General features: G+C 47.3%; 1 protein-coding gene across 14 annotated transcripts in view; it reads right to left on the reverse strand.

Moving 5' to 3' along the window:
* Nucleotides 1–23958, reverse strand: part of FAM193B (family with sequence similarity 193 member B) — a 30129-nt gene extending 6171 nt beyond the window's left edge. For 3 of the 14 annotated variants that reach the window (XR_012129722.1, XR_012129720.1, XR_012129721.1), the window contains exons 1-6: nucleotides 23614–23957; nucleotides 10175–10417; nucleotides 9148–9376; nucleotides 7615–8002; nucleotides 5163–5364; nucleotides 4043–4282 (exon numbers count right to left, since the gene is read on the reverse strand). Coding sequence is in view for 11 of the 14 variants with exons in the window: in XM_036995083.2 (XP_036850978.1) it covers nucleotides 4043–4282; nucleotides 5163–5364; nucleotides 7615–8002; nucleotides 9148–9376; nucleotides 10175–10417; nucleotides 23614–23823 (1512 nt within the window). In the remaining 3 variants the exon portion in view is untranslated. Of the gene's footprint in view, nucleotides 1–4042; nucleotides 4283–5162; nucleotides 5365–7614; nucleotides 8003–9147; nucleotides 9377–10174; nucleotides 10418–17666; nucleotides 17728–19365; nucleotides 19385–20119; nucleotides 20197–21488; nucleotides 21546–22529; nucleotides 23099–23613 lie in introns of those variants that run through there. The other 11 variants (XM_036995089.2, XM_036995088.2, XM_073232919.1 and 8 more) reach the window with 11 other exon arrangements.
* Nucleotides 23959–24788: the final 830 nt, after the last annotated feature.

The following is a 24788-nucleotide window of genomic DNA, read 5'->3' on the forward strand; positions in this document are numbered from 1 at the left end:
GGAAGAGCAAGTATAAAGGCTGGGAAATGGCAACACACAAAATCTTTAGGGAATACAAGCAATCAGAGTGATAGGTGGAACCCAGATTTCTTTTGGAATGGGGGCTGAGCTAGGGGTGGACAGGAAGGCCAGAGAGAGCGACTGACAGATGAAGCTGGAAAGCTAAGCAGGGGCTGGATCCTGAAGAGGCCTGCAGGCCATGCTTGAGTCTGGGTTTGGTCCTGAGGGCAATGTTCAGTCATTGAAGGCTTTTAAGGTAGCGGCAGTAAGGTGGAGGGAGAGAAGTGGACGGCTTGAGCTATTTGGTAGGCAGTGTGGCCAGAACTCTTGGTGACAGTTGGGGAGAGAGAATGGGGTGAGTCCCGGAAACATGGACAACCAAGACTACTGCTATAGCAGCTACACTGACCAGGTGCTCACTCTACTGAACCTTTCTGTGCATCACTCCATTTCACTCTCACAACAATCTGAGTTAGGTTCTGTTATTCTCATTTTATGGATGAAGAAACTGAGGCTTAGAGGTTAAATGATTTGCCCAAGGTCATACAGTGAGTGTGGCAGAGCGGGGTTTCAAACTGAGGTCCAACTCCAAGCCCTGCTGCTCTTACACACGACGATGCATTCCTCCCAGGATGGCACACAGGCTCTGGTTCAGGCAACTGTATAGATGGTGGTGCCATTAACTAGACAGGCAACAGAGAAGGAAGAGCAGGCCTCTCCTCTTCGGAGAAAGAGAACAAGCTCAGTTTGGGTACCTGCGGGCTATCTGCGAGGAGGCACCCAACAGCAGCTGTAGGACATCAGTGTGAATGAAGTGCAGGGAAGAAACAGGCTGACATTAAATCAACTGAACTGGGAGCAACACTATCTAGATGATAGCTTTTTGCCCAAGAGATGTTCTCAAGGGGGAGGGTCAGATAGAGGATGAGGAGCTCACAAAGGAGAGAGAAAAGAGGTCAGAGAGGAAGGTGAGCAAGTTGGAGAACATGGTGTTGCCATGTCCCTTCCCTGCCCGCACTTGGCTGGGGACTGAGATGCCAAAGAGAACAATGTTTGAAGAGAAGAACCAACACAGAAGTGTAAACTTTACCTAGTGGATGAGGAAGATGGAACAGGAGAGTGTGATTTGGTGACAAAAAATTAACTAGTGGCTCTTTGTTGGGGGTGGAGTGGAAAACAGTTGGCAGAGAGCTGACAGGAAGAGTAAGGACAGTAAATGCAGACATTTTCTAAGAAATCTGGCTGTGATCTACAGGAAAGAGAGTAGATGGGTGAGAGAGGCTGTACACCCAAGGAACAGTTTGCTTTTTAAAAGAGAGTAGTACTAGGTGTAGTTTAAATGCTGATGGGAAACAGCCTAGAGGACAGGTGGGAGCCACAGAGCAGGAAGTAGCTGTTAGACTGAGGAGGCAGAAAAGGGCTGCACTAGCCTCTGGGAGGAAAAGGAGTAACTCTTCCCTCTTGACAAGAAGAAAGTTTGCAGGTAGGGTGGTAAGACAGAGAGAGTCTATCCCCTGCTTTTTTATCTTGCTGAAGTAACAAGTAAGGTTATCTGTCAAAAAATAAGGTGGGGTGGGAAAAGCCTGGAGGTTTGAGGAGAATGGGTCTGACAAAGGGGCTGTGGTGAATGGAAATGATGAGAAGCAAGAAGACCAGGGAGCTACCAGAGACCTCCTGTAGCTCAGGCAACCAGGAGACCATGTGGCCAGGGTGCCACAGATAGGCTGGATCCCGTGCTTTCCTTGAGGTGCAGAAGGGGAAAGGCAGGTTGGGATGGAACCCAGGGTTGTGATTTTTCTGAGTGTTCGTAATGGAAGGGCAATGGGGCAAGGAATGTCAGTGAGAGAGCAAGCGAACAATGGGCAAGGGATCTCTACTGGTCTGGAAAGAGGAGAAAGCAGCAGATGACAGTCTTCAGTAGATGAAGAGGAGTGGCTGGGAGTTTGTAGATGACAGAGACAGAGGTTTGTTCCAAAGAAGCAGGGATTAGGACATGAAGGGGAGAGAGTTAAAGTCTGGAAAAGGTGTCAGGGGGCAGAGAGACATTCAGTTTTATCTTTCTCCCAAAGCGGGAAAGGATGTGCCATCTACACTGGATGGCTCCTAGGGAAAGCTGTGTTTTTGGTGGGCAGCAAGACTGTGGGTAATTAAATCTGGGAGGTGGGGAAGGGACACTGGGGAAGAGTCTGATGTAGAAACAGATTAATGGCCATTACTGCCTATCACACTAATTTGCAGCTGCCTGCTTCCGTGTTGTATCCTGGCCTCTAGATTGGGCTGGGCAGACAGTAGCTGTGCAGCAAGTTTTGGAATAAGGGAGCAGAGTGTGATAAATGGCAGACTAGAGAGATGTGCAAGGTGTAGCAGTTCAGCAGAAGTTACCTGAGGATGTCTGCCAAGGAGGAAACATCTGAACTGAGCTTGGAAGGAAGCAGAGAATGTTACTGGTGAAAGGAAAAGGATGTGTGGGCACATGATTTATGGAAAGCACACTGTGCCTGGGAACTCTGAAGTGTGCTTGCTGGGACCTAACAGGAACGCTGCCTTAAGAGGCGAGGAAAGGCCAAAGATACCACTGCTGCCCACCGCATGCCAGATGATCCTGGATGGGAGAACAAAAATGCCGACCATTTTCTGAAGAGTGGTGGGACCCCTTGGTTCACTACTTCAGGCTGCAGGGAAAGGGTCCTGGTTGTCCTCTAGGCTAGAGAAAGATAATCACTGCTGCTTTCCAGAGCACCAGAGCTATTTGACCACCCAGGACCTGGAGCTAGTTGGTGGCCAAACCCAATTTCTTCTGAGTTCCTGAGTGTGGCACTATGGAGACACAGCAGGAGGCAGGCAGGCAAAGAGGTAATGAGGTGGCAGGGGACGAGCCATCAAGCCCTGGGGTTCACCAGGCAGCAGGGCTGCCTGGAAATAGCTCACTGGGGTCTATCCTCAGCCCACTGGGAGAAGCTCACTTAGCCTAAGGGTGAAGTCATGCCCATAGCTTTAATTACATCACCATGCTGGCAACTCCCAGCCCCACACCTCACCTGCACTTGGATGTCTCACAAGAACCTCCAAGTCACTGTGCCCCACTGAATACCCAGTCTTTTGCCATCCTAACCTTGCTCAGTGAAAGGCATGTTCTTGCCAGTCACCCAAGCAAACAACTGGGGGATACCTCTGACTCCTTCATCTCCCTGTCCTGCAATTAGATCATCAAAGCCTGTCACTTCTGCTTCCTCTCAAGATCCATCTCTCCTTCTCCAGCCCACCCCCACCATTCATCTCTCCCCTGGCTCTCAGTTTTCTGGAGTATCATCCCTCCAGGGCCTTCCAGATTGCAACACAGTAATCCTGAAATACAGATCCAACCAAGTGCATTCTCTGGTTAAAGCTCTCTAGTGACTCCCCCTCAGCTGTAGAATCAAGTCAAAGCTCCTCAGCCAGGCTATGAGGCCCCTCCCCACCTCTACTCTCTGTTTGAGCTCTGGTTTCACCAAGTGGCTGTGCATGTGCTATGCCTACTGCTAGGAGGAACTTCCTGATAAAAGTTGTATTTACTCCCTATAACTCAGCTTCTAAGTCAGCCTCTTGGTATAACCATTTCTAGCATGCCCAGGCAGGATGATGGGGGGCTTCCCTCATCCCAGTACTTGTCACATGCTAATGCGCCTGTCGAGTTTTACCAGTCTTTTCACTGGGCTGAGCTTTTCTAGGATGAGAACTTAACTGCATCATACTTTGGCTCCCAGTATTTGCAGAAGTGTTTGTTGAGAATAAATGACTGACTGACTGACTGAAGCAAGTCCTGCCTGGGCTTTGAGGAATCCAGCAAGTGGCTTCTGAGGCCAGGATGTGTTTTCCTTCCAGTCACTGGTCTCCAGGCCCCCTGACCCCAATGCCTCCTGAGCTCGTTCAGACCTTCCCAGAGCATAGAACTATGCCAAGGCCTTTGGTAGCCAGCACCATTCATGCTCCAAGTCTTGGGGGTTGGGACAAGGGATTCCTCAGGGAAGAGAGGTGGTAGAGCTGGGCTCCCCCCCACACCCACCTTCTTTTTCAGCTTGTGCCGGGCCCGCTTGGCGGCCCTGGCGCTGTTGGGGACTTTGGGCTCCGTGCTGTTGATGAATTCCAGCAGTTCATCGACATCTCGGTGGTCCACGGCGGGCTCCCCAGGGATCCCTCCCAGGGTGCCCCCCTTCATAGGCAGCTCCTCTTTCCGCCTGGTCAGCCTTGAGCGGAGCTTCTCTCGGATCTCGGTATAATTCCGACTCGTCGGGGCAGCGGGTGGCTGGGGGAGGGGGAGGTGCTGATGTTATACCCTGGGCCTGGGAAGCCCATAGCACTCCCACCCACTGGCATGGAACATGTGGTGAGAAGTGAGACAACTGTTCTTTCTACCACAGCCACAAAGGCCAAATGGCTTCACCCTCAGCCAGGCTCAAAGCCAAGGCAGTGGTGGGTGGAGGAAGTGGAAGGGATGTGACAGTGTTGGGAGTAGGAAAGAAGGTTTGAGCCCGGGCCCTGTCACTTGGATGCTGTATGACCTTGGGCAGGTCACTGAGTCTTTGAGCCTCTATTTTGTCACCTCTAAAATGAAGATAATAACCACTAGCTCAAAGGTGACTAGCAATGTGATTACTTTCTTCTGTCCTCAACTGCTCTACCCTAGCTGGCAGCCCTCTCCTCTTCACCTTATGAGACTTCTGAACTGTCTTCTCCCCCTGTCCAGAGAGATAGCATGTACTCTGCTCTGAGCCTCCTTCCTGGTGCCATCTCTGCTCATGGCCTGTCCCTCACACTTGAAGGACTGAGAGCCTTTGCTTCCACTCTGCCTCCATCACACACAAGTGTTCACTTCTCTGTGATTATAAACATATACACACTCATCAGAATCATAGCTTTCTCTCTGCCATTTCCTTTCCTTTTGCCTAAGGAAAAAAGTCGACCTTAAGAGAAACCGCAAAAAGTGCAAAGGTAACAAAATATTTAAGTCTCTACCTCACAAATGTGCTTTGAGGATCAAGTGAGCGGACACAGATGTGAGGACTCATAGGGTCCCAGTGCAGTTACTACCCCTGTGAGCAAAGGGGTCTCTGGGGAGAGTGGGGTATTTCTTTGGCTCACCTTGGCCGGTTCCCAGCCCTCTGTGGCCTTGCAGGCTCACTCACCGCGTTGTGGCCGAAGAACTCACAGTAGCAACAGTCACAGAACTTCCCATCCCTCTGGTGGGTGGAGGATGAGGTGCAGGAGCTACGTTCTGAGCTGCTGTCCTCTTCCTCGCCCAGCCCCTCATCTGCCTCGCAGGGCTGGGGCAGCTGGCAGGCCAGGCCACTGTGTGTAAACTTGTGCCCCTTGCACCCAGGGTCCCTGCTGATGGGGTAGAAAGATAGGCCCAAACATGAGGGAGGGTAGGCTGCAACGTGGGAGCCTGGGAATGCACCCCCACCCATCACCGTCACAACTACCCTTCCTCTGTCTCATCCTATGAAGGGCAAGGTAGTAAGACCACATCAATGCTTTTCATAGGGCCAACACCTTCACTGTCCCTCAGGGCACAGCTCAATGATGCTATTCTGGAAAAGTTTCCCATGCCTCCCCTGCCCACACCTACCATGCAACCTTCCTGCAGTTGGAGGGTACCATGTATATCTCTCTGTAACGTACTGTCTATCACACTTTACTGCAATGTCTGTTTGCTTGTTTGTCTCTCAGACCAGCCTTTACATTCCCTGAGGGCAGGGACCATGCCACTTCTATGTTTGGGTCCCAGTATATAGTTTAACATCCATGCACACAGTAGGTGCTCAGTAAATGGGTGTCTGAGCAGATTAGTGGTTGGATAGCTCCCTAGAGCACCTGAAGGAGGTTAACGAGGTCTCCTCTCACTCTCTGAGCTCCTTAAGACTGAGTCGGCACCAGTGGGTGGAGCTACCTTAGCCATGGTGCCTTGAGGTTAGGAAAGCAAATGTGCCCTGTAGGCCAAACTCTAACAACTACTGTTTGTACCAGATCTGTAGCATGTCATTTGTAACCATCCCCAAAGTCCTGCAAAACAGGTGCCACTCTCACCACCTTTCAGTGGAAGAGACAGAGGTTCAGAGTGCCTAACTGCTTTGGCCAAGGAGTGGCCAGGACTCAGCCTGTGTCTCTGTGTATGCAAAGCTCATGCTCTCTCACTACACTGCTCTGCCTCTGGACTTGAGGAAGCACTGGGAACACCTTTAGTATTGACTGTTTTTCCAGGGTAAGGAAGAGACATGGGCCTGCAAGGTCCCAGAATTGGAGCTAAATGTTCCAGAGCCTTGTGCTGGCTATCAGTGATGGGAACCAGGAGGAAAGATAGGGCAAAGAACAGTGAGGAGGCTCAGCTCCCAGGGCAGTCTGAGCTGAAGGGGTAGAAAAGGAGAGCCGGAGCCATTAGCAGTGGTGCTTAGAGATGCTTAGTTCAAACTGACCATTCTTCCTCTATATTAGCATAATCAAAATATGCAGTGCTCCTGAGAATATGGAGAAAACTAGCCCCCTAATATTGGTGGCTATATGTCAGTTTGAAGAGCCCTTTGCAAAGTAATTTTTCAATGTGTGTTAAGAACACTTCTTAACAAAAATAAAGACAAAGAAAAAAAAGACATTTAACATCCTTTAAAATGAGAACTTTTTTCAGTCTGAGGAATCTTTTCCAAGGAGAAGAATCCAAAAGAGGGAAAAAGCTTTCAGCAAAGACATCTTCAGAGACATTATAATGTTAAAATGTTGGAATGACCTAAATGTTTGGCAACTGGAGAAAAAGTGTACTATGGAGGGTATTTTCTAGCCTTTAGCAAGGCCTCAAAATACCACACAGGAACTTAACAATGCCAAGTGAAACCAGATGGTCAAAAATGACAGATACCACCAACACTGTGTGGGCAAGACACAGAGGGAAAACAGCTAAGAGTAGTTGTATTGGGGTAGCAGGATTTTAGAATGGGAAATGGAAATGCATAATAAACACAGATATGATTTATAATACAAAAATGTACATCTATATTCTCCAAAAATTTGTATCTTTCAAGTTTATATATATAGAAAATATATTAACATAAACTTCCTCAGTACTTAATTACTTCTAGGAATCTACCTGAAAGTCATAATTCTTGACTCAAAGACAGATCTGGGTGCACAGATGCATATTAGAATCTTGTTTATAATGGTTAAAAACTAGAAATGCCTAAATGTCCGGGAATTGGAGAGTTATAAAATAAATTATGTTACAGCTATACAGTAAAACATTATGTGGCCATTGAAAAGTTTTTGAAGAATTTTAACTGGGGAAATGATTATGGTATAATTTTAAAAAGTACACAAAAATGTATAGAACCTAGATCGAATTATAATACTTACACACAGAAATATCAGGAAGAAAATATACCACAGCGTTAGAAGTTTATCTTTAGGTTGTGAGGGAACTTTTTCTTTATACATTTCTAAACGTTTGCAAGTTTAAAAAAAATAATGAGCACATGTTTCTTTTATAACTGGAAAAACTATGAAAAATAACAAACAAGATGTACCCTTCAATTTCCAACCAAATGCTAAGTTCAGGTGAGTGGGGCGCCTGCCCCTCCCACACCCACTTACCTGTGAGTGCTCGGAAGCTGCTGAGAGCTGGGTGGCGGGAGGAGAGGCCCGCTGCAGTGCCCGCTGCAGTGCCCACTGCAGGGGTGGCTGCACCCTGAGAATGGTGGGGGCATTTTCAGGAGCGGCAAGCTGGTGGAGGGCAGATGGGGGCTCTGACATGTCCCTGGGGTGTGGGGAGTGGCAGCAGCGGCAATAGGGCATTCAGAAGCCTGGACAGGGAAAGGCGCTGCTGGGGTGGTGGGCAGCAGATGTGGGTGGGGTGGTGAGCTAAAGGATCCAAGGTGAGATGGGATCAGCGATGCTGGCTGGGGGTGGTGGCCGGTGGGGCTATTAGGTGGAGCAGTGAGGTCTGAGTGCCGGTGGTGCTCCGAGATGGAGAAAACCTCACCTGTGGGCAGACGGGGGAGAAAGAAGTCAGAGTGGGAGTTCAAACCATGGGAAGGAAAGCCCAGGGGCTCACTGTCACAGCATCCTGCTTACTATGACCAGAGGAACCACTGTCTCAGCACAGTGGACTTGTGAGATTTTGGGAAAGTCCAGTGGTGGCTTGGGCTGGAGAGGTTTCTCTGCAGGCAGCAACATGGCAGGATCAAGGAACCCAGGCCTGAGAGAGAAGGCACCAAAATGCTGGCCCCATGGAAGACCATCACACTTCTGCCGTGGCACAGAGGACACGTGTTCTATCTTTCAGGGTCTCTTTAGGACCTGCTTGTTTATTGGCATTGCTCAGGTTCAGGGCAGAATCTACAAAAGCCAATGAGTAGCAGGCTAACTCTGCCTTTGGGCCGTGAGGATTGAGGCAGCCAGGGTATGCTGGACTCTCAGGTGGTCCCAGATTTCAGAGGAGAAGTGGGAAAAGGCTTTGATGACCCTCTCTGGCTTATGCTCCAGAATAACTGGCATTATGTACTGTTCAACTCGCACAATTCTGGGGGAAGGAACCCTTTGAAGAACTCAAGTAGATAGCAATTCACATTTACATAGTACATCAGTAAGCTGAGATTTTTCCTTGGGTTTCTAAAGTTATCTCAGGGTTTAAAGAAGGCTTATAAAGCTGCAAAATTGGGTAATAATCACAGCAGCTTACACTGCCAATCTCTTGTGGATGAAAGTGCAGTGCTTTTCTATCCATCCCTCAGGTGGAGAAAAGGAGGCCTTGGAAGATGAAGGCACCCAGGTCCTCTGTGCTGCCGCCAGGGTCAGGTGTTAGGTGATCTAAGGCCTAATTTCGTAAGGGCCCTCTCAGACTCCACTTTCTTCTCAGCCAGTGTTCATCAGGTCCCTTCCTGGATCCAATGGGAATAGTGATCAGAACCAATGACAGCGGTATTTTTCAACTTCAGAGTCCTAGGAACAGGAGTCCCATCCCACAGAAACAGTAAAGGGCTAGGTATCCCCTCTGCTTCCATTAGAAGAGCTGCTATTTTACTTATATTAATAACTGATCTTTTGACTTGTTTGAACAAAGTGGTTAAGAAAACACAGCTCTTTACATTTATGTGGCCTGGCTCTCCTCTGAGTTTGGAGACTCACCAGGGATGGTAGGAGGACTCCCAAGCGAGCTAACCGGCATGGCCCCACTGGGGTGTGGGGAGTTCCAAAGGCCTGAGAGCTTATGTGCTGACAGGAACGAGCTGGGATCCCAGTCCCCTGAGTTCCCGTGGCAGGAGGACGAGGATGAGGACGATGAAGAAGAAGACGAAGAAGAATGAGAGTCACCCCCACAAGACTGTGATTTGCAGGATGTGTGTGACAAGGAGATCTGGAGAAGGGGGAAGAAAAAGGCTTATGGTGAAAGAGCACACATCAGAGCTGACCCTCTGCTGCCTAAACTAACTTACCTCCTCCAGGCCCCTGTGCCATGTGGCCAAAGCACAACTCCCATAACTCCAGGTACAAGGGCAAATTCTGGCCAAACATTTGCCAGGAGGGGCTGTGGTACCCCTGATGAAGTGAAGGGTGTGGATACTAGGGAGAGAGACTGGTAGGGGCAGAGACTGACTGCCTGTCAACTGTGGGTCTTTAGGGAGTCCTGAGAGCTGCCAAGGAGAGCAAGGGCCTTCAAGTCAGGAGTCCTGAAGCTGTCTGGTCCTGGGTAAAAGAGAGGGGCTGAAGGAAAGTCTGGCCACTGTGATTCAGGAGATGGCACTTAAGATGGCTCTCAGGCTTCTGGGAGACTTTCTAACTGAGGCACAATACAGACTCTCAAGCTGACCTTTGCCCTCCACATCATACTGGTTGGCTTTCAGCTGCCACAGAGATGACGGCAGCAAGATGACATGGAAGGGGCAGGATCTCGATCTACCAGAACCTACAAGCTGGCCCTCACAACGTGCACAGACTCTCCTTAGGAGCCAGTGGGCCGCCTGCAGCCTCTCTTCTTTCCCCAACTGTGAACCCAAACCACCAGTGTGTGGATACAGCCCAGCTGCCTCTCAGCACCTGTGCGCAGCAGCTGTCCAAGGAGAGCCAGCTAAAGGGAAGGAACAGCTCAACAGCCAGACTTCTCTGGGCAGGCAGCCTTCCTGCATTCAGAGACCCCTTCTCAGCGGTTACCTACCGCCACTGCATGTTCTCGACCTGTCTGCCTTTCATCTTCCTCCATGCTCTTTCGGCAACTCTGGCAGACCCATAGAGGCATCTCGCCTAGGAGATTCTTGACGAGCTTTGGCATGAAGTCAGGGGGCAGCTTCTCACCCTGCAATACCAGTCCGTTTTGGGAAGGGCCTTCTTCCCAGCCTTTGCGTTCCCGATGACACAGCAGGCAGCAAGTCTGCACAGACTGGCTGGAGGTGGGGGGAACCTGTCCAACAGACAGAAACAGGGTTTCCCAGGAGGAGAAAGGCTCTGCTTAGAAATAATATTCATGCTACTAATAATGTCACTTATTACGTGCCAGGCACTGGGTTAGGCACTTCATATGCACAATTTTAGTTACTGTAACAGCTCTGCAAACTAGGTGTCATTCCCATTTTTTTTAAAGATGAAGAAACAGATTTCAAGAAATCAAATAAGTTGCCCAAGGTTATAGAGCTAGTGAGTGGTAGAACTAGGATTTGAACCCTTTCAGGCTGACTCCAAAGCTTATGCTCAAAGTCCTAATGCCCCAATGTCCCCAAATCTTGAAGGTTAATGAGAAGATGGCCCTTCCTTCTTTGGAATGTCTGGGACAGGCCGCAAATTTTGGATTGTCTGTGCAGTCCACAGACCAATGCCATCTGGGAGGAAAAAAATGCTTTCAGTTAATGCAGAGTTTGGGAGAGTATGTGGGTTTCTGGAAAGCTGCACAATTCTATTAGGATCACAGCAGCATTCTGGAGGAGGGGTTTGTATAGTTAGTCAAAAAGCATCAACTCATCTGGAAACTGTGTTGGAGATAAGGTAAGGCAGACCTTGGTGCTTCTGAGAGGCAGTGAGGTGTGGTGAAAAGAAGTTGGGCTTTGGGCACCAGACCGACACACATTCTAATCCCTGCCTGGCCTGCCACGCATTAGCCAGGCGACCTTGAGCAAGTTATTTAATTTCCCAAGCTCTGACTTCCTACCTACCTTGTAGAGTTGTTATGAGGCTCAGTGAATAAACAGGGAAGTGCCTAGCCCTGTGCATGTCCATAGCACAGGCCCAATACACAGTAATTATAATTTGGACTTTTTTCCTTCTAGGATAAATATGACCTAGAAACATGTCTATAGGTTTCCTGTCACTTTGAGGGGTATGTACTAGGGTACTGATTGATTTAATGACCCCAATTAATGGCTTTTTTTATATCCTGCAACTCTGTAGCTCCCCCCTCTCTCTGAAACTGCGCTTGGTCATGTCACTTTCTTTGGCCAATGGGATGTTAGCCAAGGTGCTGCCAGCATAAGTTTGCAATAATACTTGCTTCCTTGCATGGCTGGGCTTGCTCGCTCGTGTGCCTCTGCCGTGCTGTAAGAGCATGATTGGGCTAGCTGCTGGAGAGATGTGAAAGACATGGAGAAAATAGTCTTCCCTGCTGATCAGCTAGTGGATCAGATACATGAGTGAGCCCAGGGTAGAACATCCAATCAACCCAGAGACTCATTAAAAATAATAGTGTTGTTTTAAGCCACTAAGTTTTAGGGGTGGTTTGTTACACACAATAGTTAACTGACATACCTTCCAAACTTACCCACCACTAGGTGACAGGTGTTTGCAGAGGATTAAGTAAAGGATTAAGGACATCATCCTCATCCTACCAATAAAATAAATGCCATCATCTTTCTTGAATAAAATCACCTTCTCACAATACGTTGGCATCAGGGTATCCTTAAGTCTGTAACTGACCTGGGTCTCTCGTTTCTAGAAAGAAAGGCACCAAACAGTAGTACCAAGAAGGAGCATGATAAAACATTTGGGGAAGTACAAGGACCTTGGAAGAGTACAGAGAAAGAGAGGCAGAGAGTGGAACTCACGTGAGATGCTGCCTAAATGGTCTCTGCCAAGGAAGCATTTCAATGAGCAAGGAAGAGAAACTTCACTGTAATTGTAGAAGCATATGGTGTTGAGTATCTCATGGCAAGGGTGGAGGGTTGATGGAGAAGGATGGTGTTCAGAGAAATTAAGGCAATGGATGCCTTTCTGAGAAGTGTACCAGGAAACTTTTGATAGCTATAAGGTGCCACAATAACCCCGGTGGGGAGAAGGTGAAGCCAACAACCAAGTCCCTCTCCCTGTAAAGATAGTGACCATATTTGTAAGGCAAACTCCAGAACATGTAATTTTACTACAATAGAGCTTCCTTTCATTTGGGTGTTAGGTTCTAAAACTATTATATAAGATGAAAATCATGTATGAGTAAAATTATTCTTGAAATTCTTTATATGGCCAATGAAGTACAGCATATATGATTTTGGCGGCATCAATAATTCAAATGTGTAATGTATATGGCAATGCATCGTAAGTGTTTTCCTGTTTCTTTTAAAAGAAAATACAGAATTCTTGTAAATTAAATGTGTGGTCAATGTGACTATACTAGTTGCCAAAGCACTTTTGGGGAATGCTACGGTTAGTGGAAATACATTGGCTTTGGCATTTCCATACCGCTTACCAGCCATATGGTTTTGGGCAAGTTCTACTCTGTCTCCTTATCTGTAAAATCGGATTAAGTCCTGATTTGTGGGGTCGCTGTGAGCATTAAATGTGATAAAGCATCTAGTCTGGTGCCAGACCCGTAACACGTTACTCAACATACTGAACTAACATAAACATAATGAGAGTAGTGAGAAATAATATTTAAAATCAGGGCTAGGATTGAAAATAGTTACTGTAGTTTGTAAGAATGCAAGAATCTCTCATGTGTGATGAATCTAAAACATCTTAATCTTTGCCCACAACTCTATGAAGTCGTTCCTTGAGATCCCCCAATACTCTCTGTATTCTCCTATCTCATGCCTTTGCTAAAGGCAATTCTCTGCTGAAAATCCCCTTCCTTTCTACATTTATCAGTAAGAAGTTGGGAGGGGAGCTTAAAGACCCAGCTTGAATCTAACCGTATCCCAGCTTTCCTAGAATCCCTCTTATAATTCACATCTCCTCCCTGCACCTCCATAGCCACTGTGCCTTGGTTACAGCACTTGTACCTTCCACTTAATTTATTTACCTGCATCTTCTGTCCCTTCTAATAGGTTTTGCTCCTAGAAGGCAAGCACCAGTTCTGATTCTTGTCTGGATCCCTCACAGTATAGCACAGGGTATATGCTCAGTTAGGCACATGGTGGCTAAATCTGCTTTGTTAAGTGTCCCTATGACAATACAGCTAGCAGGCAGCTTGGTGAAACAGTGCTCGAAATTATTGCTCCCCACAAAGAAAAGCCATCTTCCCACTCTGGAATTCCACCTGAATGGCTCCAATCCCAAGTGAGGGACAGTGGAAGACTGCATTCCTTAGGAATTACAATGGTATGCCCTATTCATGGAAATAATGTGACTCTTCCTAGAGCCAAACTGGTATACATAATAAATGAGAATAGCCATTAGTGGAAGTGGATTTACAGGACAGACTGTGCTTCCAGTTAAAGGAAGAAACACAGGGCCTGGAAAGCTAGTCGAGTCCTAACTGAAGCTGGGATGATACTGACCACATTGCATAAGGTTGCCCAGAGAATTAAGTGACATCACAGATGCCAAGCTTAGCTCAAGGGATCTACACAGTAGGCACTCAACCTGTTATCTAGACCCCTTAGCTGTTCTGTTCTTAGTAAGACTATACTGGAAATTAGTTTATTCACTGTCCTGAGTGTGGTATACTTGTCCTTCTCTCTAGGCTCAGGAAGGTCTGGGGGCCACCCCCAAAGCTGTCTTAAACACTAAGCCTTGGTGCCTGCCCTTGGGTACAGTGCCCGGTGGAACCTGGGGACTTTTCTGATTTTTTTCTCTAACTGCTGGAGGGTGGTGAGAATCCCAAACCCTGGAGATGTTATGATCAGTCAGCACTACCACAGCTCCTCAAATTTTTGCTTTGGCAGAAATAATAAGTTCAGAATTCCCTTTGACTGCAATCTTCTGCTACTTTCCAGATTCCGGGAGATCATGACCCCTTATGCCCTTAAGTCAACTCAGGCTTTCAACTAGCTGTTCTTATGCTGTATTTTTAGCACCTCAAACAGTATTCCCACACAAGAACAAGATCAATAAATGTACACTGAGTGAATGAAACACCCACCATTTTTCGTTATCACAAAGGCTGATGGATCTGATTCTTAAACCTACAGCCCTCGGCAATGACTAATTACTCCTTTTCACCTGTTTAAATTCGAGATTCAGGTCTGGATACAGACCAGACCTTGGTCTCCAGATATAGGTCTAGCCTTAGGCAAAAGACTGGGGAAGAACAAGGAATGGTTCTAGCGGTTCTTTGGATTTGGGATCTACTCAAAAAAGCTCCAGGGTAATTCTGCTTCACATTCTGAGCAAAAACAGAATCTCTGGAGAGTAGGTCACTCACACAGAGGACCCATGTCTTATGTGTACCCCTAGAGTGGTCCAGGAGTCAGATGAACCACAGACAAGGGCAACTCCTAGCCCAGGAGGCTGTTGTGTGCAGCCACTATAACCAGTATCTCTGCTCCTTCATCTGAACAGGCCCGACTTCTCTGTCTTGCCCGAGAAACATTATGCTAAGGCATTCTAAATTTTCCTGGATAAAAAGAGGTAAAAATCAAAGAAGGGGAATCCAATTTTTTCATGGGACATGGATTTTTACTTGAAAGAATGGTAAAAACTATGGTTATCTGGACTTGGGTACTGGCAGACAATTTCTGAAAAAATATACAAAATGAGCTTCAAGGAAACTTCACGTCAAGCAAAACAACTTTTTATGTGTGGCCAATGATAAAATTCAAACCTGCAGTCTAAAACTAGAATTTTGGAAAATTTGTGTCCACCATCATGAGCTTAACAGCTTCCCAATACTTAAAGACTTTTCTGGTGAAATTGGTGGTGATACTAATAAATGTTATCTCTTGATATGTAAAATGAAACAGAGAAACACTAAGATCTGCATAGCTCAGTGAATCTATTTTCCAAATGATCAAAGCATGATGTTACAGAATCATGCATTACTAAAAAATACATTCAAAAGTGCTAGATGGACCAAAGGATTTTAATGTAAATGAGTATAAAGATTTCATTGATATAGGCTCAGATCCCATATTGCAAAGAATATCAACAATCATCTGGAAAGGCCTCCCTTTTCCAACTATGTATCTGTGCCTCAGGATGGCTTTTTTTTATATACTTCAACCAAAACAATGAATTGTAACAGATTGAATACAGAAGCATGCATGAGAATCCAGCTTTTTTCTATTAAGCCAGACATAAACTTGCAAAAATGAAAACAAGACCATTTCTCTCACGACTTTGAAAATAGTTTTATTTCACTAAACAGGTTTAATACTGTTACTCTCAAATGAATTAGTAACTATTTTTAAATTTTCTCTGCTTTATTATTTAATTTGGTAAATATCAATGGATAAAACATACAAAAGAAAGCTCTTCTGAGTCCTCAATAATCTTTAGGAATGTAAAAGAGCCCCAAGAACAAGCACTTGGGAGAACTGCTGATGTAAAGCATCTAACAGTGCTAACAGCACCTGTCACCCAGCAGGTGTGCAGTAAGCAATAGTGATGAACAACAATACAGTTCAGAGCATATCTGGATAGCTGTTTTGGGGTATGAATAAATTTTCCATGTCACCTTTCTGTCCGAATTTGGGAACTGCTGGGGAATAACCCAAGGTCACCAGACCAGGCAGTATTCAAGGACTGTTCTGAAGTTGGATCTAATTTCCAGCACTAAACCTGGCTCTCATTCCTCTCATGGATTCCTTTCACTTGCAAGAGTTCCAGTATGTTTGTAGAGGGTTCCCGCAAGACACATGCTGTATCTACCCAGCAGCCCTGCAACAGCTTCAAAAATTTACTCTGAAATGGCCCATTAGAGCACTCTACTCTCGAGGCAACCAACTCCCAAGAGCCTCCCTGTCACCAACACAGGCAGAGGACAACAGTAGCAGGTAAAGTTCCCTTCTAGAAGCAGAGAAAATGATTAATCCTCAGCTTAGAAAAACTCATCAGCTCAATCATCATTCACTCTTCTGTTCATCCATTCATCTCTTCACCCAGCAAAACACTTTCAGAGCCCCCACCTGGTGCCAACCATTGTGCTAGGTGCTAGGAAACATCAAACAATAGAATTCCTGCCTTAAAAACACATGCTTAAACCAGGCAGGTTCATGCCTCAGTTGTCAATGCTCCCCAACTCCCATATATGTTTTGGAGAATCAGGCAGGAACACAAATTAAAATTATACACAATTAAAATCAATGCACAAATTTAAAAAAACTAGAATGTTGTGCTTCTCTACCCCATGTAAGCTTATTATGTGCCTTTTCCATACCTATCCAGTTTGAGGATCTTCCTTTAGCTCATCTTTCCTTCCTTTCTGGTCGAGCTCACTACCATGGCAATCTCTGTCCCAGCTGACTTCTCTATGCTCCACTTCCACACTTAACACCTGAGAATCTTAGGTTCTATTCCTATTGTTCCTCAGATACATCCTAGCACCTCAGCTCTACTTCTTGGCAAACTACTACTCATCCTCCAAGATCTTGGCCAAAGGTCGAAGCAGCTTTTGCTGGGCCAGAATAAGCAGAATTCAATCTTTGAGTACAGAACCTATCACAGTGTGCCATAGATATATTCTGTCTGCCCCCAAACCCTTGGTAGAATGAGCACTCTTTGGGGGTAGGGGGTGCATCTTGGTCATTTAAGCGTGCCCAGGAAACTAGGCTTGGCATGGGCCTGGCACATAGCAGACATTCATTGAATAAATGAACAAATGCTTCAAGCCCCTTTGGTTCACGTCTCAGCTGCTCTACACCAAGGATAGAATCTAAGACACAGATGAACCAACCCTTTCCTGCTAAGGAATGACTGCATCACTTCAGGCCGCTGATGAGAGGGCATCAGTGCTAAGAATCTCAGATACTTTTAATGCTGGCATCAGGGCTAAATTCTTAGGGAGCTGATGTAACTGCACCTTAGTGCCCTAAAACTTTCACTCAAACTCCTACTCAGGCTGTTGGCTCAGGTCCTTCCAAGAAGGACAGCTGTTTCATACCATTAAGCCAGTCTGTGGAGAATCCTCTCTGGTTGTACAAGCTGAGTCAAGGATGGGGCAGTGAATCTCCCTGACTCCAAAAGCCTTCCACCCCACTGAGGCTAACTCATCTGTTGGACCTGCTTTTTGGGAGCAGTCACAGGAAGGCCTAAACTGCTTCTTATTAACCTGGAATCTCAGGTGAACAATGTTACCTACTACCCTGTAACCCTAGAACAAATTTCTCATGGGTGGAAGAGTATAAACTTTGGAGATAGAGTATTGTGGTTCAAATCCCAGTTCTGCCATTTTCAGTATGATCTTGGATTATTACTAAATTTCTTTGAGCCTCAATTTCCTCATTTATGAAATGAGAATAAAACCATACTTCACAGAGTTGTGAGGACAGAAGGAAATAAATCATGTAAAGTACCTGGCCTGGGCCTGGCACACAGTAGGTGCTCAATACCCGTTAGTTTCTTTCCTCTTCTGTCCTGGAAGAAATGACAGGGAAACTTACTAAGTGAGACTTGCCCAATCCAAAGTTATTACTTGAAGCACAGGACAGGACTAGACAGGTGACCTCCAAGGCCTCTTTGAACCCCCCAGTCCATGCTCTCTGCTACAACTTCCTAGTAAGAACGTTTGGTGTTTCAGACCCCTTCTTTCTGTCTTAGTTTCCCTGTATCACTTTGCAGGGTATATAAGGAGATCTATTCATTTCAGAATGTACAGGGAAACCCAAAGGAAGCTGGATAGCTGAAGGCCTTGGGTAAAGGGGAGATGGTGTATAAACTGCAGCATGTTCATGAGCTTAGTCTGAAGGGCATGGTGGGAGCACCGGCACAGAACCAAAGGATGCAAACATGTGGCTTTTCCCTGGACATGAGTCTGCTTCTCCTCACTCTTTCTCTGCTCTGCACATCCTGCCATGAAGAACCATTAACTATTCCATCCACCAAATATGTAAAGCACTTGCACCCTCACCCCTGCTATTCCTTCTGCCTCTTCCTTTTTTAGGCTTAGTTTGGGTGTTATATTCTCCTAAGTTCACAAGCAGAATGAACTGTGCTTTGATTTGGGATGCTCTAACACCTTTTTTTACAGATCTCTCAAATAGAGCTTATCTCATGTATCCCAGTTGTTGGTACATACTCTACAACCCTGAGCTTTTCAAGGGCAGGGCCTTGCATCCCATGATTCACTGCATCCCAGCTGTTCAGCAGAGGTGTCAGCATATAGTAGGTAGGCAAGGGTAAGTGTTTTGATATACAATGGAAGACTGCCAGTTAGAGAACATCACTAATAGGGCAACAACAAAACTGGCAGGCACCCCCCTTTTTTTAAACTTAAGTTGTTTCTATTCCTCCTTATTGAAAAGCTCCTTCCTAGGAAGACCCACTGTTTGAAGAATATCCTAGGCCTCCACAAAGATCCCCACAGCACCCTCAATTCAGCAGTTCCCAGACCCAGCTACACACCATAATCACCTGGGGCAATTTAACAACAACAGATTCCTGGGCTGCAGACCTAAAAATTCTGATTCTGTAGGTCTGGGGCAGGGTCCAGCAAAGCATAGGAGATCTGTTATTTAGTTAGGCTGGGGTGAGGAAGAGCAGAAATCAAGCAAGCACAGCTGCCTCTATCATAGAGAACTTCATCCCATGCTATCAGAGAGTTTACTGAAGTCTATTACATTCACTTTCTTACTTAAAGTCTTTCATTGATCCCTCATTGATTATAGGATAAAACCCAAACTTCTTGGTGTGGTTTTCAAGAACCCCGTTAACCTCTCCAGGCTGACCTCCTGCCACTTTCCAGAGTCAGACAGTTCTTGCTTCTGGGTCTTTGTTTATGTTGCTTCCTTTGTTTAGACTCTTTCTCCAATCTTTTACTCTGGAGCAACTTCTACTTGGCTTTGAAGCCTCAGCTCTGAGAAGCCTTCTCTAGGCTATCATGTTTGTGCATCCTCAGCACCAAGCATCTATAGTAATCAGAGACACCATATGTGCTAAGTGCTTGACACCCTAATATTGGCATCACCATTATCTTATACGTGAGAAAACAAACCAAAAGGCTGAAACACTTCTGAAAACCACATACTAGATTCAAGGACTTGAAACTTAACTCACAGGCAGCGATGCTCTTCCAGCCTAACTGTAGTTACTACATACACGTTCTCCAGACCATGAGCCCCCTGTGGGAAGGAAGCATGTCTGATTCACTTCTGCATCTCCAGCTAGCCCAGGGCCTGGCAGATTAGGTGTCCATTAGTGTCTGCAGAACAGATGAACGCCAGCTCAGATGAGAAGACTGCTCATGGTGTGTGTGCAATGGGCCTACATGAATGACTGCCACCCTGGCCCAGCATTAGGGGCAGGTAAGAAAAAAGTGATAGAAACCTAGCTTATTATTTTATTATCATTTAACAGCCATTTATTGAGCACATAAGGACCATGCACAATAAATACCCCAGAAATGAATTAAGCAGCCCCTGCTGTCAAAATTCTAGGCTCTGTAAAGGTGTTAGGATCTTAATAGTTCATCTGCTGTCAGACATTAAGCTTGTAGCTCTGGAATATTTTAAGGAAATTAAAATTAAAAAAATCTTAGTGGTTAAATCTTCATCTTCAAAGGCCTTTTGGCATTTCTACATAGTGAATCTCTACTGGCTTACCAAGAACCAGAGGTGGCAGGGATCTCCTTTCAGTTATAATTTCCTCCTACTTACAATGAGTAGCCAGGCTGGGTGGGTGGTGATGTTCAGGGGAGGCCCGTGGCTATAGGGACTATCTTATTCATCTGTATGCCCCAAATAAAATCCTGACACAGAGGCTGCAATGCATGTTGAGTGGATAATAAAACAGTTTTAATAAAGATACTGACTGATCATCTGCTCCAGGCCCTTGAGGGAACAGGTTTAACTCTGAGCAGTGGAGGTACCAGGTCTCTAGAGTCCGTTTAAACTAGGCTGGGCAAAGTCTCAGGGGATGCTGTAGAGAGATCAGAGATGGGAAGGGCAGGATGAGCTCAACCCCCACCAACTGCTGGTTTATAGTGTAGGGAGTCTCCTGGGGTTTATGGATTACAAGCTGAGTGGTCCAAGAGAGACCTAAAGACAGCTAGCAGATCTGGCAGGTGAGAACCCTCATGCTTTGGGTGGCCATCTGGCACAGCTACTACCCACACCACCTCCAGCTCCTGCTCTTGCCTGAGGAGCCTTGCTGGGCTAGGTGCTATGTGGGTTGCTCCACATTCTCCTGTGATGTTGCTAAGGAGGGTGAGAGAGGGGAAGAAACATGCCAAGCCCAAAACCAGAAAGAGACTGAGCTTAAGAGTTCACCTCAAGTCTGTAAGACTAAACACTATTTCTCACTGCTCCTTCAACTGCTTTGTTGCTTTTTCTTTGCTAATAAGTCAATAAACCGTTTTAGTCTCCTTGTTTAGTAAACGAGGAATTGGGTTCTTAGTGGACAGATCAATGTAATTTAGTGGCCTAAAACAATGGAAGGACTTTGGGGATCCCAGTTAACCTCAAGGTCCTGTATTTAAATGTATAAGGTTATGCAAATAACGACAGGCACGGGGTGGAATCAGAGTGGCCTATGAACCTTAACTCAGAGGAAGGGATGCTCTGTTAGCCTTACTGCGATTATATATGTATGTTCTCTGGACGATGAGCCCCGTGTGGGCATTCACTTCTGCATTCCCAGGCAGCCCCAGGACTGGCGCAGGTCAGGTATCCTTCATACGATAAAGGGCACACATTACTCAGAGACTGCAGAGTACTGCCTCACAGAAATAAGGGCCCAGCGGCACCAGGTTTTTAGTTTTAAGAGATGGCATAGTTCCAGTTTTGTGGGAAACCTTTTGGTTTTTAAAATATTGGCTCAAATCAAAATAAAACCAAAACAATGTGTGACTTGGGACATCAGAACCTGTCTGTGGACTGCAAGTGGTCCTATCTGCTGTTCTTTGGCTTCAGTTCAGCACATGACACTGAATTTCACCTTACTTACTACCCATTCTGTGTACGTAAGACAAGGGTATAAGTGGCTGTGGGAACCAGAGATCCTCCTCAAAGGCACACCTGTGAATGACTGACCCCAACCCTTTCAGCAGGTGCTTTTCACCAGGGCACAAAAGCCTGCTTCTGCATCCAGAACCTCCCTCCACAGCCAAAAAGCTGGGACACAATGAGAGCAGAATCTGTCACTTTGTTTCATCTTTGTGGCTATTGTAAAAAAAAAAATACCTTGTTAAATCCACCAGAGCACACAAGAGTGTCCTTTGAGGGTGGGGGAGCTGAGACCTGTAATGGGAGTTATTTGGGCAAATGTTTAGTTGTGGGCAAATGTTTAGTTGCTTTGAGTTTCTGTTTCTTCATCTGAAAAACAGGGGTAATAGTATTTTTATCCTTCAGTTCATTCATTAACATTTGTTAATCACCAGGCATAGGGGTACAATGGTGACTGACTGACATGGGTTCTTACACTCTCAGAGTTTATGTAGTAAAAGCAGACCAATAATTCCACCAAGTTAACTCATCACATTGTGCTTAAATACTAAGGAGAACACAGCAGTGGTGGGAAGATTAGAAGATATGTAAAGTGCCTGGCATGAATAAATGAATGAATTGGCAGGTCAAACAGCAAAGTAGATAAGAACATGGTAGGAACCTACCATGTTAATAAAGCCTATTGCTCTTAGGGAAGTTGTCCTAAATAAAAGCTAAATAGTTAAGCCACCCTTCAAACTTTCTGGCCATGAATATTGTAAGCTGACTAAGTGGCAAGCACCTTCAGGGTTGGAAATCAGACCAGGTGAAGGGGGAATCCAACTTGGGGGGGTCACATCCTTTGGAACCAGTCTCAGCCCGGGGTGTGGGTGAATGTGGGGCTTCTGACACTCAGTAAGTGGTGACATTTTCACTAATTAAAAATCTTACTGTGATCTGAGACACAAAGGAGACCAGCATCAAAACTGTGTTACGATAAGAACAAGTTCTCAATGGATTCATTCTCTCATCTCAGTCTCCTAGTTATTTCTACTCTGTGTCAGGGTGTCGCAGGGCTAGGTGTGGAGGACTAGAGAAAGATGACATAGTCTGTGCCCCTGTGGAGTTCACAGTGCGGTGTGAGGAACAGACATATCAACAGAATGCCTCATCACAGAATGGGGAGTGCTAACAGAAAGGAGCACAGGGGGTTGTGGGCACAGAGAGGGCACCTCACACAACTGGGGAGGTCAGGAAAGGCTTTCTGGGAATGGTACCCCAAAAGGCATCCCCACTCACATGCACAATTCCAGAGATTCTACTAGAAGGCTGTCAAGAGCCATGCCTTCTGGCTGCACCAGCCTCCCAGAGTCCCCTGCTGCCCGATGCAGTGTCTGCAGAGCCAAACGCATCTTCCGCCACGCCTCATCCTCATCCGGCGCTGTATCCGACCCTCCAAGACTCCTGCAGGAGCCTGCCTTCCTAGGCAGGCTCAGCCAAAAGACCAACTCAAACTCTTTTGTCAGAGCAAGCTTAGGGCGAGCCACCCAGCCCCAGGTGCTACAACCCTCCCAGAGCAATTGTGGCTCATGCCATCCCGGCCTCTCAGTGAACACTGGCAGAGTACCTCCCATTATCTTCTTTGCTCGAAACAAAGTGACCTTCCTCCAAGTGGCAAGCTGGAAGCTTTGGAGAGCCCTCCTACCGCTCTCAGCAGGATTCGCCAAACCCAGGGACTTGAGGGTCGCGAGCGGCCTGCCTCGGGGGTCAGGGGTACAGAGGGGAGAAAGGGCGGGCTCTGTTGGGTTTCCACCTCAGTGCGGGAGCTCCACCAAATAGTTTTCTGGGCGGCCTGTCTGCTCCAACTACTCTGTTGGCAGGGTGAGGAGGGAGGCCCCAGGAGCTGGGGGCACAGCTGCTGAGGGGGCAGTGGCTGCAGGCAGCGAGGGGAAAGGGTGGAGCCGCCTCCGTGGGGAGAGGGAAAAGGCTGCAGCCTTCCAGCCCCAGCGCCCTGAAATGGCCTGTGGGTGGGTTAGGGGGCAGGTGGGCCCGGCGGGAGGTGGAGGACAGAGAGCTGAGCTGTGCTCTCCGGATTCGGGCCGGTACCAGTGTGGGTGTGCGACCAGAACGTTCAGCCTCTCCTCCGGCTGCAGGCGCTGGGAGAGGACAGGCAGCCTGGTCTCAGGAGGGCAGGACAGGCCGTGCCTCGGCATTGGGGAGAAGGGTCTGGCCTTCACTCCCGCCTCGGGGGAGAACGCCTCGGCCACGGCCCTGGGGGAAAGGCTCCGGCTCCAGCCGGGAGAGGAAGGTCTATCCCCAAGCCCGCCCCGACCCCGCTCCGGGAGGTGAAAGCGCCGGAGCAGCCGGACTCGCTGGCTCCTACCTGAGGGCCGGGCGCCAGCTTGAGCTCGTCCTCCTCCCTGGGGCTGTCGCGGTCGGGCTCCACCAGCGCCTCTGGGGGTCCTGCTCCCGGTCCCGCTTCCAGGCTCGGCGGCGGCGGGGGTTCGGGCGCCTGGGGCTTCTGCGGCCCCGCGGCCCGCGCCCGATCACGGCGGCCCGCGCCGCCGCTTGGCCTGCTCCGCCTCCGAGTCATGCTGCTGCTCGTGCCGCTCCCTCGCACCTCTCGCACCACTCGTGTTGCCGCCTCCACCACCGCCGCCGCCGCTCCCCTCACAGGACAACAGCCAATATGGCGGCGCCCGGCTGCCCGTCCATCGCTGCCAGCAGGTCAGAGGGCATGCGGAGTCTGCGCCGCCGCACTAGCCCCCCGAGGCTGCCTGCGCCATTTTGAATAAGGTCGCCACCCGGAGTTCTGAGGGAGAAAAACTGGTGGGGTGACGCCCTCTCCATCACCGCATCCAAGGGGTGAGATCTGCGCTAGGAGAGGGTGTACGCTGTGGTAACCGTGCCGCACTGCTCTGAGAGCTTAGTAACTGCCTGTTAAATAGATGAATGAATGAATGAATTTCTAGAGTGCTACAGCAGTTTCACACCCATCATCTGACTTCTCACTCTCACACGGCGAGGCTGCTACCCTCGTTCCCATTTTGCAGCAGAGAAAATCGGGGCTAAAAAAGGCGAAATTGTTGTTCAACAACGTTCAGTCGGAACTCGTGGACGGCGGTAGCTGAAAGGGACGAAGGAATCGGCTAGGTCTTTATTTGCAACGGCTAGGAGGCTCCACTGGGAGTCCAGCGTTCGGTGCTTGGGGACAGTGGGACTCAGACCAGGCTCTTACTCTCCAAGTCTGGTGTAGAAAGTGAAACTTGAACGCACAGTTAAAACCAGTGTGATGAAGATGAGATGACTGGGGCACGTACTAGGTCAGTGTTTCAAAGAGTTATATGTGCAGGAGATTTTGACGGGTACACAAAAGGAACATTACAAAATGTAATAATTATGTATTGTTTAAAATGGATTTTTTCCTTCCCTTGTTTTTGAATGTATAAGACATGCATATGGTACAATTTTTTTTCTTTAAATTTTGAGTGCAATCTGTCTTATGCCAGGGCTAGTGGTAACTGGAAACCATGTAGAGTTGCCATTGATGTACTCAAT

This window comes from Manis javanica, chromosome 1, assembly GCF_040802235.1.
Source record: "Manis javanica isolate MJ-LG chromosome 1, MJ_LKY, whole genome shotgun sequence".
NCBI classification, from domain to species: Eukaryota; Metazoa; Chordata; class Mammalia; order Pholidota; family Manidae; genus Manis; species Manis javanica.